The sequence below is a fragment of the Phalacrocorax carbo genome, chromosome 11, assembly GCF_963921805.1.
Source record: "Phalacrocorax carbo chromosome 11, bPhaCar2.1, whole genome shotgun sequence".
NCBI lineage: Eukaryota > Metazoa > Chordata > Aves > Suliformes > Phalacrocoracidae > Phalacrocorax > Phalacrocorax carbo.
Window position 1 is genome coordinate 18,023,047 of NC_087523.1, and position 20,016 is coordinate 18,043,062.

General features: G+C 41.1%; 1 protein-coding gene across 2 annotated transcripts in view; it reads right to left on the reverse strand.

Moving 5' to 3' along the window:
- Nucleotides 1-7,770: 7,770 nt before the first annotated feature.
- THOC2 (THO complex subunit 2) overlaps nt 7,771-20,016 on the reverse strand; it is a 55,818-nt gene continuing 43,572 nt past the window's right edge. For both annotated transcript variants that reach the window (XM_064463298.1, XM_064463297.1), the window contains 8 exons: nt 19,293-19,351; nt 17,706-17,741; nt 13,300-13,437; nt 12,880-12,949; nt 12,648-12,805; nt 11,902-11,978; nt 11,752-11,799; nt 7,771-8,634 (listed from right to left, as the gene is read on the reverse strand). In XM_064463298.1, the coding sequence (XP_064319368.1) occupies nt 11,772-11,799; nt 11,902-11,978; nt 12,648-12,805; nt 12,880-12,949; nt 13,300-13,437; nt 17,706-17,741; nt 19,293-19,351 (566 nt within the window). In that variant the 3' untranslated portion in view covers nt 7,771-8,634; nt 11,752-11,771. The remainder of the gene's footprint in view (nt 8,635-11,751; nt 11,800-11,901; nt 11,979-12,647; nt 12,806-12,879; nt 12,950-13,299; nt 13,438-17,705; nt 17,742-19,292; nt 19,352-20,016) is intronic.

The window sequence follows — 20,016 nt, forward strand, 5'->3', positions numbered from 1 at the left end:
CCACGTGGGGCCACGGCCCCACCAACAAGGTGCCGGCGGCTCCCTGGGCTACAGGGCCACAGCCTGCACTTTGCAACATACACTGCAGCGAAAGCGGCGGGGCTAGCGCAACAGCCCTGGACGGCAGCGCGCTCACACACCCCAAAGTGACTTTGGCTCTAGACTTTTGGGGGAAGTAAAATAAGGAAAAGTTGAGAGTAATTCATCCAGTTTCCAGAGCCATCAGTGGGAGCAGAAGGACCTCGGCAGTGTGAAGTTCAGACCTAAAAACCCCAAACCCATAGCAGCTCCTCCGCACAGGAAAGAGCACATCTGACAACAAAATAAAAAAAATAATAATAAGCTGTAACACAACCCCCACTGTATTATTATGGCATAGTTTTCTTTCCAAGGTTTTGTGCAAAGCACTGCAACTTTTTTTTAAATAATTGTTATTTATAGTTATTAAAATAATAATAATTCATGGTTATTACAATTAAACTACAAAATTTCTTTGGTGCTCATATTCATCATCTCGGTCCGGAAAATTGACTCTATTTTGCAGGCAACAATACATAAACAAGCTCTGGATAATGATACCTCAATTCAATTAAACTAAAGGATTGAAGTACAGTGATAATATTTTCATGGATATTATAAATTTCAAAGTGATATTAACTCAGACCATAATACATCTGAAGCCGGTATCAGGGAGGACAGTGCCCTCGGCAGCGGCAGCGCCCGCAGCCCGGCACACGCACCGGGACTGCGGGAAAGGCCCAGGCTGACGTTACGCCCTGGGCTGACACTGGTGGGGTCGGGGCAGCCGCTGCCACGTCTCGCTCAGCCCAGGAGCCCCAGGCTGGAGCCCCACCACCGCGGTGGGAACCCTGGCTCCTGGGTGGTGCTCTGTGGGGAGGCAGGTGTGGCTAAAATCCCCCCGACCCCAACAGCCCAGTCCTGCTCTGGAGCTCTGCTCAGGCTTTATTTTATCAATTGTCAATAGAGGAATTACCAAGACTGGTTTGTAGCGTGGCAGCATTGCTGCAACAGCGTCACCAAAAGCGCTTCCCAGCCTCCCCCGGGAGCGGGCACAGGCATCGGCAGCAGCCACCCCGCGAGGCGAGGAGCAGCTGGACGCCACACTGGTACCCGGAGAGGAGCCGGAGGGAAGGAGCCGCCATACGCACCCTTAGCCAGTGTTAACAGCAAAACCTCTGCCCCTTCCCAGCTACAAGCCTTTCCACACACAGCTGTTGTTTAGCGTGGTTGATAACGCACGCCAGAAGCACCAGCGGTTATGCTGGTGGACTGATGTGGTGGGTGGCGGTGCCTCCGCGGGCCGACACAAAGGGCAGGATAATGAAACCTTCATGCTCACACCAAGTATTTATTTATTTCGGTTCCTAACATAATTCAGATGAATTATTTATGATGGCTATGGCATTTTTAGGATGACAGGAGAGCTTACAGGAGAGCAAGAGGACAACATCCTGCTCTGCAGCGACTTGTAATCGGACGAGCAGGAGGGGCCACGGGAGCAGGGAAGGCACCATGAGAAACGGTGGAGCGCAGGGCAGGCAGAGAGCGGAGCTGAGGAAGAGCAGAGGCTTTCCAGCAGCACATCATTTCCAGCTGGTGAAGAGGCTGTTGACATCTCCAGGCAAGCAGGCAGCACTGACACCTAAAGATGAACTCAGAGCCAATTTGTAGCAGCAGATGAGGCTTGAAAGCAGGATGAACAGTGGCACCTGGCCTGCCCTGGCAGACATTTACAGGGGAGTCTCCCATCATCTATTTTGTTGTGGTTTCAGGTCTTTTTTACTTAATTCTAGTTTTTTTAGGTGATGTGAAAAAAGCAGTGAGGAGCTGAAGGCAGCAGCAGAAAACAAGCTGAAGCCAAAGGGAGATGGCGGTGAGGAAGGGCTGGGAAACATGGCAGGTGATGACAGAACTGCCCTCTCAGTGCGGGGACCTGCACAGACACCGCTGGGCCACGCAGGGCTGAGGAATGGGACTGAGCTGGTGACCAGGCCACAAAGGGTTAATGGGTCCACGAGAGCACCCCTGGCCTTGATGGCAAGGAGAGGGCAAGGCACATAAAGCTTATAAATATGCACGACACAAACCACAGCCATGATGCGGGTAATGACTAGTGCTTTAGATAATGTTTAGCATATAAATAAAGTAATTGACCAATTAATGAGCACATGGCAGATGCCTGATACACTGTAATGAGTCGGGAAATGTATGATAGAACACAAGAAATTGATTAAAGGAATATAGAAGTGGAGCTACACCCTGCGTGGGAGAGCAGGAGCAGTGCCTGTGCTCTGGGCCCGGACAGCCCGCGTGATGGATTTTGGGTCAAGGGCTCAAGTGCTGAGCGGCATGGGGACGGGGGATGGGACATGGGGCAAGGGGCTTGGTCCCTGCTGCAGAGACAGAGCAGGGCACAGCAGACAGCGAGGGAAAGGGGATAACGCCAGAAAGCCACGGGCCCGGGGGTCTGGGACTGGCCAGCTACACCTGAGGCTGCATTTCCCTGGTGTAAAAAATCCACCCTTTTGGCCATTACGAGCCCAGCAGCGGGTTTGCATTAAGCCACGAGACTGCAGGCGCAATGAGAATGTGGTGACGAGTCTTTATAGTTTCCAGCTACTTAAAGCACAAGAAAAACCCACTTTGAAGCTCCAGGCTTTAGCTGCAGGACGTGGTCCTGTGCTCGCTGCCGTTGTTCGGAGCAACACTGACATGCAGCGGCGGTCGGGGTGGGAAGCGCCGCTTTCCTACGCCGGGCCCTTCTGCTGGGCTCACCCATCCTAAACCCAGTTTGCCGCAGGCTGCAGCCCAGGGGCCTCCGTGCCCGTCCGGCGAGGAGCTGGGGGCTGTCCCCAGCCACTCCAGGTGCCCCCCAGCCTCACCCGGCTGGCCCCCAGCACACGTCCCCTGCTGGAAGAACCCCGAGTCCAGCAGGACCCCATAGGAAAGGCAGGTCCCAGCCACCCCCCTTTTAGCTCAGCAAGCACCCTGGTTTGCATCCATTTAAGCCCACCTGCATTAGATCAACTCTTTCCCACCCACGCTGCTGTGACAACTTTCAGCGCAGGGCTGGCATTTTTTGAGAGGTGTTTCCTGTGCGCTTGGGGAGCAGATTTTAATATCGTTTGAAGCTTTTCAACAAATACTGGATTTGAATGCCAAACATGGGCTGAACAGGCTAATTACCAAAAACCTACAAACATTAATGTAAGAGCCACAGTTTGATTAGAGGCAAATAAATATAAATGGTATTTATTTAATATTCCCCTGCCCTTTAAACAAGGGAATTTTGCCATATTCAGGCAAAATACCTTATTATAAAATAGCTGACGCCGTGACCTATCACAGATGCTGCAGATTAGAGAGCAATTAGAATATCACATCAGACAGGCCACACCAGAAACAGAGCTTAATTAATGGGTGCTTTGGCCCAGGTTTTCCCCAGGGCCATGGGCCAGGACCCCGGCAGGGTGCAGTGCCAGGGCTGCCCTCCCGCACGCCCACCCCCAGTCTGGCCCTGTCTGTTCTTCCCCACAACCCTCTCAAATTTAGTCGATGGGGTGGACGAGCACAGCAGTAGTGCTCACAGCCAGGCATCCTGGCCAGCTCTGGAAAGACACCCCCCTTCTTTCCATGTTTTCCCCAGCCTTCCGGGACTCACTTACCACCCCTATCTCCACTCAAGGTCTCTGGCCTTCCCGTTCTCTAGGTGTACACGTATACTTTATATACATTTCCCATCACCAAACACCCCTAAACCCTCACTGATTTCTCCACACATGCAGCTGAGTCCCTGCAGAGACCCACACAGCAAAGAAGGACCACTTTTCTTTTAGAAAGTTCTCTTGGGGGAGAAAACGCTCCCAATAGGTGTGAACATGGCACGAGGCTGTTCCTGTGGCCCCTCTCAGGAAATGAGGACGTTGCAGAGCACTTCTGAGTTATCCCAGCCACAGCACGTGCTTTCACAAAGCTTAGTAATTTCCTTTGGACTGCTGCCGTCCGCTGCTGGTATATCTCTGCACTTGCCATACCAGCAGCAGGGTCAGCGTAACCATCCCACACCCCTTCTCCTCTCTCGCCGCTGCTTATGGGCCCGTGCAAGCACCACCCTGCTTCTGCCACGTTGGCGGGCATCGCAGGCGAGGGACCAGCCCTCCTGCCAGGGCAGGCACCCGGTTCCTCGGAGCTGAATTGTAAAGGTGAGTGGAAACAATCATTTAAGTGTCTGGGCTAACAGGTCTGGAGATTAGGCTACACCCAGAGACCCTACGGCGCTCTTCTTTGCCCAGCTTAACCCCATCTCGGTGCGACAGCCCTGCGTCCCGGCAGCTCCCCGGGGAGACCGGCGGCCGCGGCCCCAGCTCGCTGCCGTGGGCATGGTCAACCAGGCAAGGCCTCATCTCATTCGCACTCCAGTAAATCCCAAGGACTAGAGTGACTTTGAGGGAAGTATTTAATTTTAGACTGCCCTAATGAGTTAATTAAAAGCACCTGAGTATTTAGCTTGGTTACTCTCCTTTTTAGTAATTCTTCCTCACCTCTAATTATCTGGGTAACTCTTACCTGATTCCCTTCCCAATTTGTCTGTGTCTTGCACTGCGGGACAAGGGTTTTTAATCTTCTCTGATTCATTCTGAAATAACCTCTAATTAATAAGGACAAAGATAATCAGAAGAGTTTTACTGACCAAGTCTATAAACATTACAATTTCTTAATATTCAGTACATTCAAACACAGCCACCAAGGCAACACCCCTCTGTCCCAAATCCCAGTTTACTGAATTCACAAACCTTCACAAGAGCACCAGGGATGCTCAACTTCTGGTTCAAGTTCCCTTCCTCTGGATTATATTTAAAAAAACAAAACCAAACTAAACCAAAACCCAACATACCAAAACCCCACAATATTTAAAAGACAAGTAAGCCTCTGTGTCTGATAGGACTAATACTTGATACGAAAAAGGTTAGTTTTTTATCATTATAGTCAGCAACTACTCTATTAGCTATAGGTTTGCTTTTCTTAATGTTGAATCCATGCAAAAAAAAACCTATTTCTAAACAATCTGGGAATAAAATAAATTAATTTGCTTTGTGGACAGTATCTATAGGTCAAGATCATCATCTGCAATTCAAAAAAATCTGTCAAGTTACAAGTGCCTACCAGGCAGTAATCTTACGCAGGCACGTGCTCCAACTCCTCTCAGTCCCATCACCTACTTCAGTGTCAACAATATCACACACTCAGGCACAGCAAGAGCTCAGACCCCCATCACCTCCAAAAACGCCCTGGATCATCGCTTCAGGCCCAGACAAGGGCACATTAAACATTTTTTTAAATAGAGAAACAAAATTCTCAAAGGAGAAAAAAACCGCTAGTTTGCAGTTATTTAAAAGGTCTTTAAGTTGTCAGCATAACATTTGCCCCATTTGTCATGTTTTGTGAGCCATCAGTTGGTTTAACCACCAATTAAACCAACTAATTCACGGTGTTTCATTAGGCACAATACTGTTAAACAATCAGTTTAGCACAGAATGTACCTACACGCTTTACTATTTTAAAATTATTATAGGCAAGTTCTAAACAAACACCGAGTGACGCAGAAACAGCGACTCTCGAGCCAAACCACGCTGCCTGCCTCGGCTCGATCTGCTGATGATGTACAGACTCCTGTCGCCAAAGGTAGTTCCTCGAGAAAGAAATGACCCTCGGAAACTCGAGCTCCTCCTGTGAGATGTTGTTGGACAAGGGGGAAGAGCGGGACAGGAAAAAGCAATACAGGTGTGACACTCCATCTAGAGCAAAGCAGCGTTATTTAAACACAGCACACAGCAATTAACTTACCAGTTCAAACAGGATTTAAAATAAGTTTTTTATGTAACCCTCATTTCTTTGTGCACTTCTGTTTTATAAGTTCACATAAACAGAATATTGAACGTTTAAATCTACTGAGCACATTTCTCAGAGCAGTCATTAAAAATTAGCTTGCTCTAACAGAGCTGTATTTTATCCACTTCCCCGTGAGCAAACCCCATTTCCCAAGCCTGCTCAATAAGGACCCATTTCCCAAAGTAAACTTAAGTTGATTTGTATCAATTTCACTAATGAGCATCAACGAACCTCCTTCTGGGAAGGCACGGCCAACAGAAAGCATTTATGGGCATCGTTGCAGCTACGACCGCAGCGCGTGGCAGAGGCAGGGAGAATTAAGGAACATGGAGCGCAATGGCAGTAACACGAACCACAGCGCTCCAACAGGCAGAAGGGGTTTTCTGCTTGTCAATTTGAAAGTGTAACCTTGAAAACGCCGATCATCCTTTCCTGTTGGAGAGCATAAAAATGAGGACACGCTCCTTTATGTAATACTTCCAGTGTTACAGGGATTGGAATACATTTCAGCCCTGGGACCTGCTGGGCCTACAAGACATCTCAGTCTTTGTTATCAAGACCACCCTTCAGAGCACTTACATGTTTCAAGCTACAGAAATCCCACACCTCCTCCAAGAAAATGGTCCTGAACTTGCATGACTTTATCTTTTAAAATAATTATTCAAATTCAAGGGGCTACGATTAGCTTTGTATTTGCTGTGGCTCTTAAAAATAGAGGAAAACTTCACTCCAGCCTTTGGGCAGCAGCTGTGACAGCTCGCGCTGCTCCTGCTCGCCATCTTCTGAAGCTACACGAGGACTGAGGCTGTAAGGCTTTACAGTTCTGCTAATACTTCAGTCTTAATATTGTGAAACACCTCCCACTGGCATCAGCTCCTCTCCTCCACACCCCAACAGAAAGCAGAAACTTACCAAACAGAGGAGCAGCAGAATCTGAATTTTAAAAAGAGGCAGGACACAGTAAGCACAAAGGCTAAAGAGGAACTACTTGGTGCAGTCTGGTATTACAATTCAACTTATTTGATATATAAATGGCACCAAAAGGGGAAATTTTCTCTCCCCCTCCAGGTCACCACTTCTCCCCTGCGTCCAGCAGGTATGGCAGGAGCAAGGCAGGACTTAGCTGGGGTTTACAGAAAGCTGTACCCAGGCCAAAAAAGCTTAGCTTCCAATTATAGCTTTTTAATCACTGAATAGTGACCAAAGCCTCTAGCCAAGACACTAGAACCTCCCCTTCTCCAAAGAACACAAATGGATATTCTTTCACAACCCACATTTTCTAGTTTAAACACACTAGCGATCATTTTTACTGAAGGAAATCTATACCTTTGGGGGCATGGGGGATGGAAATCAGTCATGAATGTGACCTGAAGACTTCCAGACCTGAAGACTTCTTCCCCACGTGAGCATCTGAGACCTTGGCCTCACCGAAGTGACCACCCGTGCTCTGTCAGAGCCAGGCAGAGACCCTTTTTTGTCAGGCATTCAACTACACTGGTCAAACTAAACTAAACTAAGACATTTTCAAGACACTCTAAGTCAGCCTAATTTGACTAAATTAGGAAATGGGGCGGGGGGGGGGGGGGGGGAAGGTGCCAGAGATTTCAATAAGCTTTGGATGAGGGACAAATGCCTCAAGGGAAAGAGGTAAACTTGACTGAAGGCAGGAAGGCAAACCCTGAGGAGCAGTGTAACGCGTCTGCCGCTGGACGGCAGGCGCCGCACTACAGCGCTAACCCTTTGCATCTGATCAGCAGGCGGGCACCGGGCGCTCGCAGGCGAAGGCAGAAACCCTCCCACAATTCCCACTCCTAGCCAATTTTCACAATACATAAAGCAATAAAGTGACCACACACAGAATGAGTTACGACCCATTGAGAAAACTATTGTTTATTTAGAAAAAAGGTTACACTGGTAGAATTCAGCAGATAAAAAAATTCTTTTTTTTTTTTAAAAATGTCATTGTGAAACTTTTCAGACTAAAGTTCAGCAATACAAAGCTCCTGTAGCTGTAATTGAAACTTAATTTATTTCAGTTTTGAAGAGAGCATTTCCAATCAATCTAAAAACAACATGACAAACAAAAGGTGTGGCAAGGGACAACTGCGCACAGGTTTAGGTTGGGATGGAAGGGACAGGGTTCATTCCTTGTTTCTTTAAACAAGTCAACGTTGTACACATAATATACAAATAATCCCTAAGCATTGCATGAAAACAGTGCTCCCACTTGACTTTTTTTTTTTAGTCACCGATATTAAAAACAGGCCAAGTAATAAATAAAAACTGAGTTTAAATGAGGTAAATCCAAAAAGGTTCAATAACTGTTTATTCGTGGTTTTCAAACACCTAAAAGAATGCATTTCAGATTGAAAGAATTACTAAACTCAGGCAGTATTTTCGACAACCTAAAGTGGAACTCTGTACACATGAAACCTCATTTGCGCTATGGCAACTGTTTGTTTGCAGCACATTGTGCTAAAATATGGAATAGGTAACACTTTCAGCCAGGTACTGAAAATAAATGTGTAAGAAACTAAGCAACAAGTTAAAATACAGTAATGTACAACTCAACAATTAAATCCTCAGCATGGGGAAATAAAGCAGAGAACTGAATAATTTAAGGAGATGCAGATGGGTCCTCTTCATTCACAAATTTCTGTGCAATCTATACTCTGGAAAATACATTTCTGGTCACAGCTGGATATCTTCCTATTTCAATCTCACCTGCAGCAAAGGCACACATAACTGGAATTAGTTATTGTTCAAATAAATACTGATCACACAACTTCGCATTTTATTCCATTCACGATTCAATGTATTTTCCCTCTCATTCAACTGTTTTCATCAGTCATTCATTCCCTAACTCTAGTTTAATCCACAGCAAGAACTATATTAATGTGAGCACTGCATTTTAAGTAGTGAAACACTAATCTGAAGATACAAGTAAAGAAACGAGTAGTCACTTGTGAAGGTAAGAACTCTTTTAGAAGTACCACCCCCTCAAAATGTTACTATCTCTAAATTAGGCAAGAAATAAATGCAGTCAGACATTGTACATTAGGAAGAATGTTATAAAAGACTTAAAAAACAGGAGCACAAGATTAGATTCCACAACTGTGTTGCTATAAAAAAAAAAACCCTTTTTTTAATATTTCACTATGCAAATGATGGGGTGTTGTCAGTATTCGATGCCAAATGCTCTGGTTTAGCCCATGACATAGCCGGACATGAATTTCACTGTGCAACTGACATTTATGTAAGCTCTCGTTGCTGGAATCACAATGTAGTCATAAACACAGTTGTGCTTTTTTTAATTGACGACAATCCTCACTTAATATTGACTTGCTGGTCAAGATAAAACTTCACATTTTATTATTAAAGAAGCTGCAAGTCCTCAGTAATGAACTTCATCTATCAAGACTGCCTTTTTTCAAAAGTAACATTTAAGGAAATGGTTAAAAAAAGGGGATCCACCCACAGTGATCAGACAATAATGGCTCTGAAGGACCAAAGCATCAAAAAAATTCCAGTTGTGGTTTTTTTTTTCCAAAGAGTGCTCATAACTTTCCATTTGGAAGCCATTCACAGAAGCATATTCTATTATTTCAAGAAGATAAAGCAAAAAGAAATCGTATTAAGCAGCAATAACCTGAACGCCTATCCTTCTTTCTACCAAGACCCTCCGAAGAGCACAGGGTATCAGCATGAGCTTTTTACCCAGAACCCCTCCACACATTCGCCCTCAGCTTCAGCGGCTGAACAAGGAATGTCACTAAATTAAACTCGAGACCCTTTTTCCAGTAAACCCCTCTTTACTCCTCGAGGCCACAAGCCAAACGCGGAGACTTGTTTCAGAAGACATTTCTGGATGACTGGAATATTTCAGAATTCAAACTTTGGTTTTGGTTCCTTTTGTTGGACCCTCACCAAAACACTCTTCTGCAAGTGTTATATAAGTCATCCTATAATCCCTAGGCCTCCTGGAAAAAAATTCCCAATGGCAAAGCATTTAGAGCTTTCAGATTTGGTCTCTGGTTGTTTTAGAGACAAAGAGAAGAACTTGGGACTATGTCATGGTCTTCCTCTGACACCTAAAGCAAGTACAACCGCTACAAGCAGCCAATAAATCTCTCCAGTAAGTTTTGCCATACAACACCTTAAGTGTTCTCAAACATGATACCCATAAAATTGAATTTCAAAAACGATGGGATTGGAAGGGACCGCTGAAGACTGTCCAGTCCAACAGCCTTGCTCAAAACACAGAATTAACTACAGCAGGTTGCGCAGGGCTGCGGCCTGCCAAGTTAGCTTTTGAACACCCTAAGGACGGCAGCTCCGCCACCTCTCTGGGCAAACTGTTATAGTTTCTGACCACCCTCACAGTAAAAAGATTCCCTCCTGTCCCCCATATCTTTAAATTTAATTCACAACAAATTGTGTTTGTGAAAGGTAGCATCACTTTCCAGACCAGCCAAGACAGTCATGAAAACAAGACACATTTTCAGCCTCATCAATCCTTCTGCAAAATCTGAGACAAAGGAGGGCTCGAACTTTTAAAATTGCTTCCCCCCTCTCTGTAACAGTATGAGTTTGTCTAATAAAAAAGAAAACTCTACCTGCCTAAATGTTGTTCAGTAGTTAAAACAGTATTACTTTATGAAAGCAAATAATCTTAAACCATGAAAAATATGCAACTGAATAAAAAAACCTGTTTCTACTTCTTTTCTGCTCATGTTCACTTTGAGTGCTCACACAATCTAAAAAGTTTTCAGGAAACATCATCAATTCTAAATAGAGAACAAACATAAGAATTATAAAGCACTTGGACATTTGTGAAAAGAGAGAGAAGCCATATTCTTTTATATTTGTTGAATACTGCCAGTTATTTTCCTGTTTACCCAATGCGTCCACACTTTTTAAAATATACAATTTTCCACTGCTTTATGTAGAAAGATTGGTAGCAGTTTGTGACTCAAGTTGGGTAGGTCAGGTGAACTAATTTTAAGTTCACTGGGGCACTTTCCTTCTCAAATTACCAAGAATGAAACATGCCGAGACTCTTAAAATGGCCAGGTGCAGAGAGGAGAAAAAAGGCCACCCTCATACCCCTAAAACAAGGTTTAAGTCTCCGCATATTTGCATAGGTCTGAAAAAAATAAATTCAGAACACTGTCAGCTTAAAAGAACAATTTATTTTTCTAAAAGCTCCAGTCTGAATACGGGTAACTCAAAATACTCTGAAGTTTCTTTTCTTTCTGCAAATAGTCAATGCCTCTGTGCGAAAGTTTTCCTTTGGCTTCTTCCTCAAATCTGAGCAGATAAAAGATTAAGCAGATGAACTGACTTACTGCACTATATAGCAATTCGGTTTAAAAGCTAGTGCTTTTGTTAAAGATAAAACAAGAAGAGGATACAAAACTTCAGTTTCCAACATATGAGACAAGATACTGTTAATTAACAGGTAGATTATCAAGACTAATGACTATCAGGATCACATGGATCCACCTTTGGTTTTGCATGGCAACTTTCTCAGAAAAAGCATCAAACATGCAACTACACCAAACACTGCTGATTCTGCCTCGCCTTTTCTTATCCTTTCAGGCAAAAAAAAATTGAGCATCTGTACAATCTGTATAGACGTTGGGGAAATTTTTTTCCCTGGGATGGAATTAAAAAAAACACACCACCACACAACCCCAACCACCCCCCCGAACCAACCAAAAAACACCCAAACCCACCCTGGGTAATTTCAGCCCCTTTACACTCAGGCTGTTCTGGTTGTATATCCTTTACCAATCAAAAGGAGCCACAGGAGACAGAGTAAATCACAAAATTTTTTACCTTGACTGGAACAATCTTCATTATCTGTGCTTGTCTGAAGATTTATGAGTAGACTCAACGTTAAGGACAAAAATATATTTTACTATGTAAAATAAAACAAAGCTTATTTTCTGTATTTTTCTGAAATGTTAATGTGTAAAAAAAGGATATTGTTTCTTTTCTTCTTTCCCTCCAGTACTGTCTCGTTTTTCTTTCTTTTCTGTTTTTTCTTTATCATGCCTGGATTCCTTTTAAAAATACACATATGGGAAATAGCTTATTACAGTACACAGTGTACAGCCTGCTTAGAAGGATTATACATATTTAAAGTTGTAAGTGGCCACAGCTTTAAAAAAAAAATCAGTCAGAACGAGAGTTATAAACTCCTGTGATTTTCGAGATTATGCTAACTATGCCTCACAGTTCTATGACAACCGCTGTCACTAAAGAATTACAACAACTGAGAACTATTAGTTGGTGTTTTACAAATAGGACTACAACATACTTACCTGTTTGTACAAAATAACCAGCTGTGCTGACACATGGACTTGAAAATCTGAATACAAGCAGACTAGTTTATATGTAAATTAACACTGCTTTCGCTTATTTGCTCACCAAACCAGTCTGCAAATATACTTTAGGTTTTGAATAATCTAGAATAATTTCTGAATTTTCCTGGCTACTGTCAAAATGAACCGTTCCTCCAATTTATCCTGCCAAGAGCAACTGCTGAAATATTTAGAGCCACAAGATGCCAGAATTTCCAGAAGTGTTTTCCTGCACGTCACAGCGTATCTTTTTAATTTAGGCCATAAAGCAGCAATAAACTTTAGGAAAAAAGAATCAGCTTGTTCTGTCACCACCACCACCCAAAAAAAAAAAAATCAAATAAACAAAATGAGAATAGCTTATTTTACCTTTTTGCTACCAGAGGAGCTCTTCTCCATCTTTTCTGCTTTAATTGAATCACCTTTCTCTTTTCCTGAAGATTTCGATTTGTTCTTCTCTTTCTCCTTTTCATTTAAGCGAGGGGAATCAGAAGGACTTTCACTTTTGCTATGCTTTGAAGAACCAGCTAAAAACACAACAGAAAGTTGTAATTCACAGCAAGTGAAAGCCTAATATATACACACAAAATAAAATACCTACTTGTCCCATTTTCCTCTTTGCGTCGTTTAGTTGAATCCTGTGGTACCTCTCGGTCACTGTTTGAATGATCCTGGCACCAAATACAATTATGAAGATGTTAGCAGATTAAAACATACTCCTGAAGTAGCACCTGCTTAAAATGTTAGTTCTCCAAAGTAACTGTTGAATACTTAAAATGTTAACTGAGTTATCACATCTTGCGTGAAGTTTCTTGAGACTGGTTTTCAAGGGGAAAAGTTTTGAATACATTACTGTAAACCAACCTTTGAAAAAGTAACAGAACAGAAGAAAACCAACCCTGATAAGGATCACGTCTGCTTGGATAGGCTGTACAACCAATTATTACTGCAAGGACTTTGAACAGAAAGCTTTCCAAGTATATACCAACTTTCTAAACTAGTTCATAAAAATTTCACCAACCCTTTTTCGATCTTTCCTGTCCTTTTCATCTTTCTTCTCTCTCTCTCTGGATCTTTCCCTTGACTTGTCCAAATCTTTCTTGTCCACTTCTCTCTCCTTACTCTTGGACAGTGTTGGAGTAGTGTGGTTAATGTAGTGCTGTTAAATTAAGGCAATATCACCAAATATTAATATGTATTCCTAGATGTGCAAATAAAAGTCTTACTCTAACATAACAGATCTAGTTCAAAGAGCAAAATTAAGCATTAATACTTTACTAGCCAAAAAAGTAGTGACTGAAGACACTTGCAAACTTGTCAAATTTAACCTATAGCTTTGTTTTCTCAACATGGGAAATTCAATCACACTTTCTCTTAACTGAAACATATTAAATACGCATAACGTTCACCACTATTGTTTGATACCTCAAAACACACCAGACAGCAGTACTACTGAAACAGGATATGCAGATTCCTGGAATGAGTTAACACTTGCAATCTTGCCTGGAATGAATGAATGGAATTGAGCTGCATAAATAGGTTCTAGTTTATTTTAAAAGAATTATCTTAATCTACAAAGTATTTAAGACAATATTTTGAATAATGTGGTTTTTCATCTAGAATACAGAACTTAAGCCTAAATTTCAAATTATAAAAGCAGTGAAACGTAGAAAAGAATTGGTTTTGATCTATAATGTGTTCTAGATGGTTAGAAAAGCAAGTGGAGTAACAATTTTTGATACATTCTGTAAAACATACTAGTTTCACAAAGCTGAATATTTTTAACATAAACTGGGGTTGCAGGGGAGGAGAAGAGAAAATAAGTCACCGTAATGTCAAGTGTAACACTTGACAAAATTTAAATGCTACTCTTCGTGTGTGTATATAAAAAAGGCAGCGCACGTATTATATAAATACCAATGCATTACAGTAACTAATTCTTTTTATACAGTTGCATAGTTAGATCTTTCTAAGAAATATTTTTCATCAAATACCAGGAAGAGCACATTTTAAAATTCCTTAGCATTTTATATATTTAAGTTACAGCAACACTCAGATTTAAATCAGTATAATCTTTCCCCAGTTCCATAAACTATCAATTTTATTTGGGGAAAAAAATAGTATCTTTTAATTAAAATGTTCTCTGCATTTCTTTTTAGAGAGACATCTTACTTAACAGGACACCAAAAAAAAGAGGTAAGTGGGAGATTAGTTTAGGCCAATCTAGAATTCACTTGACCAAACCAAATATTTTTTCAAATAATTTTATTCTTTTCATAAAATTAACCCTGTCCTCCTCCAGTTCTGGTAAACATTTAACTTACCAAAACTGGATGTTAATGGTCCCATGTTAAAACTCACACTGACAATGTTGGGTCTCTCTTCCTTTTATTACCTAACTGGATTTTTATTATCCTCCTACGCCAGAGACTGAACCTTTCACTAGATACTTTACTTTCTGCTCTTTTTCCTCTCTTTTCTTATTCCATTTCCTACATTGCCATTCCACAACTAAAGTTACCCTTGCTTCCATTTTTGCTGTCAACTTTTAACAGTGACTTGCAAATATATTTTTTTTCTACGCAGCACCATTCCATTGTCTCCCAGAGATGCTTTCCATGCGAGAAAGCAAACACATAGCTCTGCTTTCTCCTATTCCGTTTAAGTTCACATGGTTGTTCACAACAGATGCCACTGCTCTTCTACCATCCCAATGCAGAGTTTTGGAAAAGTGCATCCCTCCCACTCCTCTTTACAAGAAGAGGCTGGATTTAGCTCATCAGGCTTTATCAGCTTGCTTGTAAAAAAATGCTGCTAACTGAAACCACATCAAATTTTGGGCACTGTTGTACGTTGTGTAACTTGGGCAAAGGCCAAAGCAAGAATAAACACAAACCTAACTCAAGTCTGGCGCCCTTTATTTTATAGCCGGCAATGTAAACCAACATTTCAATGGTCTGACCCCAGAAATTGGGTGGTGTCAGGAATAAAGAAAGCCTGTAAGCACACAGCAGCACTAGACTACTTTTTTCAGTAGAAGCCGAACTCTTAAATCTTACAAGCTTCTGAATACCCCATCCTTTCCCCAAACAGGCACATGGCAATAAAGAGCATTTAACTTGTCTTACACCATGTATAGGCAACATTGTCAACTAGTGCCTTAAGTCTTTCAGAATGGCACCGAAGAATGAAAATTAGTTCATTAAGTGAGAAAGAACAGAAAAGAACGTTTTGAAGAGGAAGGAAAGGGTTGGATACTCCCATCCCCTGAACACTTAACAAACAATAAATCCATGAAAAAAAGTCACGCAACTGCAACACACTTCCAGCTAAATCTATACAAACACATTATAGTTCATTCTAAAATTTAACTTTCCAAATTGACTAGAAAAATAAAGCTGTTTGTTGACAATTTTATTACAAATAGCTCCACTGTCTGCTTGGTTACCAGATCAATGTGTTAATAATTAAATAATTTTAAATAAAAACTTAGCTTAAGTAATGAAAACTTAAGTGACATTTCAATTAACCAGTTGAACCTTGACTAATACAGTAAGGGAGGGAAAAGCGAGTTTATATAGACTACCAGATACCACACATCAGATAGATGTGAGCTCAAGGCAAATATTATAGTTTTCTAATTTCAAAAAACTTAAATATACTAGATATCATAACAATGATTTATAAATTTTTTTTGAAAGTTACAGATTCAATCTGTAGACACTATAATTTCATCAACTAAGAATCAAAGGATGCTTCCTATATTACTTTCCCTATAAGTAGGTATGTTTATTACTGGCAAATTCAACTAAAAAACCCATCAGCAAGCACACGTTATAAAATCAGAGCTATTTTGAATCGAAACATATAAAGTGTTCTGAACACTTTGTTAATATGAAGAGAGCTACAAGTATAACAGCAGTGTAAATATAGAATAGGAAGTGATAATCCATTGTGCATTTTTACATTTAGTGAATATAAATTATCCTAGATAAACCCACAGAAGTTATCCAGAAAGTCCAAACTGTCAGCATTTTCCAAGTGATAAACAGTTGTGCTATTTAGTTACACATTGATACTGACTGTGTAATCTAAGATCTAAATAGCAACTTCAGAAGATTTGATCCGTTTCCTATTAGCCACATACTCTAATATATTAGCAAGTTTACAGTATTTGTGACTGATACTACGCAAGTGTTTGAGTTTTTAAAAAGGCAGCAGAATAGTTGCAGAATCTGTCTAAAATACAATATTCCAAAATGTCATTCAACTTATATCCCACTCTACTCAGTGTTTGTCAGGCCACACCTGGAATATCACGTTCAGTTTTGGTCCCCACTAAGCAAAAAACCAGATGTGGACGGGCTGGAGAGGGTCCAGAAAAGGGCCACAAAGAGGATCAAAGGGCTGGGCAGCCTGCCATGTGAGGAAAGGCTGAGAGAACTGGGTTTGTTCAGCCTTGAGAAAAGGCAGCTTAGGGGAGGCCTTACTCCAGCATTTAAAGGGTGGCTACAAAGAAGATGTAGGCTCCCTTTTTACAAGGGGTCACATGGAAAAGACACGGGATGATGGGTACAAGTTACTCCTGGGGAGATTCCAACTGGACACAAGAGGAAAATTTTTCACAATGAGAACAATCAGCCATTGGAATCGTCTCCCCAGGGAAGTGGTGGATTCCCCAGCATTGGACACTTCTAAGGTTCAGCTGGACAGGGCGCTGGGCCATCTTGTCGAGATGGCGCTTCTGCTGAGGAAGGTTGGAGCAGAATATACTTGAGGTCCCTTCCAACCCAGTGTGCTATGATTCTATGAACTCCTGTAAGCATTATTTAGAATGTGTTCTCATAAGATACTGAATCTGAAGTGCTTTTACAGGAAGCAAACAGAAAGTTGATCATTTAGGAGGTTGCCTGTGGTGCTTAGAAATATAGTACTATAGCACTAAAACATGAACACAACAGTAGTAAGGGGAAAGAGTACTGATATCCCAGAGATAGGTCTCAAATATTTTTTGTTTTAAATAACTGCTGTTTTTTAATTGGTATCAGAAAAAGAACTAACTACTCTAAGAACTATTTCAACTATTCTATTACCTCTTCAGCCAAATAAATGGCTTAATCATAAGGAGATTTCTATAAATTTAGAAGTTTCAGAGAGGACCAGAAAAGACCTTGACCCATAAAATCTCTAAAATATTGCCAGAATGGTAAATCCATGGGATTTTCATTACATTGCTTCCACAAAACTATCCCTCTCTCCTGCACAGAGGTTCTATATATAGCACACTCAAAAAATCCCTGTCCTACACTAGCATTTACAGGAATGGAATTTGAATTTTCTGATGGGGTTTGCTACAAGACCAAAATTTAATTTCTCTCTGCAACAAAACATGAAAGTAAACTTCGGTGGTGTCTAAAAGATTCAAACCTTTGCTGAAGAGTCCTTGAGTTCGTTGAGGTTGTCCTGTAGAAATGAATGGAGATGACACGTAAGCTGGAATAGTTTTCAGAAACCAGAGGAACTTTGGGAAGCATGGCCATACGCTTGAAACAAAAACAGCTACTCCTTCTGGAATAAACCTTACGTTAATACTGTATACTGAATAAAGCTGGGAACGGAAATGTTTTATAAAAAGAAAGGAAAAAAAAAGGAAAAAAGAGACAGACATATCTACTCTCTAGACCCCATTATTAAGTAAACTACAAAATGTGTTTATATCTAATTCATAAAACAGTGAAAAAACTCTCCCACCAAGACAAAATGTGAAGAAAAAAGTTGTAACTAAATACCACAGGTGAATCCAGTTTAAAATGTTTTTAAACCTGTACCTTCTCCACTTTCAGTTAAATGTGGTAGAAGTCACACTAGAATAACTTTACGTTGCCATTTACAAAAAACAGGCAAGAAAAACTTTGTCATTTTGACTAGTTATCACTGTCACCTGCTTCCTCAAAACTAGTAACAGCTATTTGAGTTCTGCAAAATTAGCCTAAATCTTTCAAGTAAATCTTACATAGAAAAGCATGTACTCTTTAAAAAAAAAACCAAACACAAAACACAAACAGAAAAAAGAAAAGCTTGTTCTAAAGTTGGTAAGATGGAAAAAGTGTGTTCTAAAGTTGGTAAGATGGTGAAGTTTAAAGGCCCACATAATCCATCACAGTGCTCTTGATGAAGTATTAGTAACTTACAGTTGTAAACGTTCAACGTACTGCAAATTCAAAGATTCCATGAACATAGATGGTTTAGAAATAAAATAAATATGGAGCAAGGAATGGCTACCCTGAGTCTTCAAGTAGGCTACGCCCATGGTTTTGTGCTGCGCTTGAATGCTTGGGGTTTCTCTTTGCTGGGTAGTAGGCTTGGTTGCCACATCTGGTTTTATCGTAACGCAGGGCTCAACATGGTGGGAACCCATTGGAAATAAACAAACCTCGAAGGGAAGGTACAACAGAAGCTGCATGCGCACTGAATATACACAACTACAGGAGAACTGATCACCAAGGAGACTTTAAAATGGAACTCCTTTCAAGACTCCTCCTTAGAAGGCACATATCGGTATGATGCTCATCAAGAAGCCTGATGAATTCAGAGGTATCGTACATCCCGTATCATCCAGGAATCTTCAGTGCTATAGATTCTTCAATAGAAGTGCAGAAAAATATGCTCCACTCTGCTGGAAAGACTCATTTGCTTGTAGCTACCATTGCACTCCAAAAAAACTGACTGCTTAAAACAATGAGGCACTTCTGTGTAAAAATTTTCTTGCCATTTCCAAACACTATTTACAAAATTTGTGCTAGGTCCTTGAAGCATTATTTTGGTTAATTAAAAATACTTTTATAGAAAAAAAAGACAGTCCACCAATAAAGAAAAGGAATGCATTTTCTAATGCAACATAAAACCTCCAGTGGCTCCAGTGTATACTTGGCACAAAACTTGAAGGAAGTCGAACATTGGCATCCCAAACTTGTGAGCCTAACATGGGCGCTGCCTTCCTCAGGCTATACTAACCTTTACTGTTGAGGAATGTGATGGAGAAGAATGTGTATCAACTTTGCGGCGTTTTTGTTCTGAGGAAAGAAAAGAACAATAGCATTATTAACACACATTTAAAACAGGATAATCTAATAATACAGCTTGCTGAAGTACCAAAATAATTTAAGCTAGAATTCTAAAGTTTTACCACTATGTAAAATTTGTTTTTCTTAAGCTATCTAGGAGTTACCAAGTGTGCCTTGACCCTCTTTATGAAAGTTTGCAGGAAAAGCATTATGTGAACAAACTTCTGCAAAATTACGCTCGTTTCAGACTTCCATTTTATATGCCTGTTTCTGAAATTCGAGTTGCTACGAAGACTCTGAAAAGGCGAACCCAATGAAAACCATTACAACTCTCCTTTACTTGGTTTGCCTTAAGCAGTGCAAGTAAAAAACTCATCATCAGCTTCAGATTATAACTTAAAATATCAACACTAAGGATTTGTTAACCCCTAATATAAGGAGCTAATAAAGCTTGCTGCGTCCTTCTTAAGGACACGAAGGCCTACGTGTTCCATGTCCCCCGTTTTCTTTCAATTCAAAGGTTATGATGAAACCCTCGCAGTACATTTGAGGTTTTTGCGTTAAATTTTTGCAAAATTTGCAAGGCCACAGTTACACATTTTAATAAAAGAACATTTAGACTTATACTAAAAAACTATAGGCTTTATGAAAATGAGCATTCAGCGAAGACATGA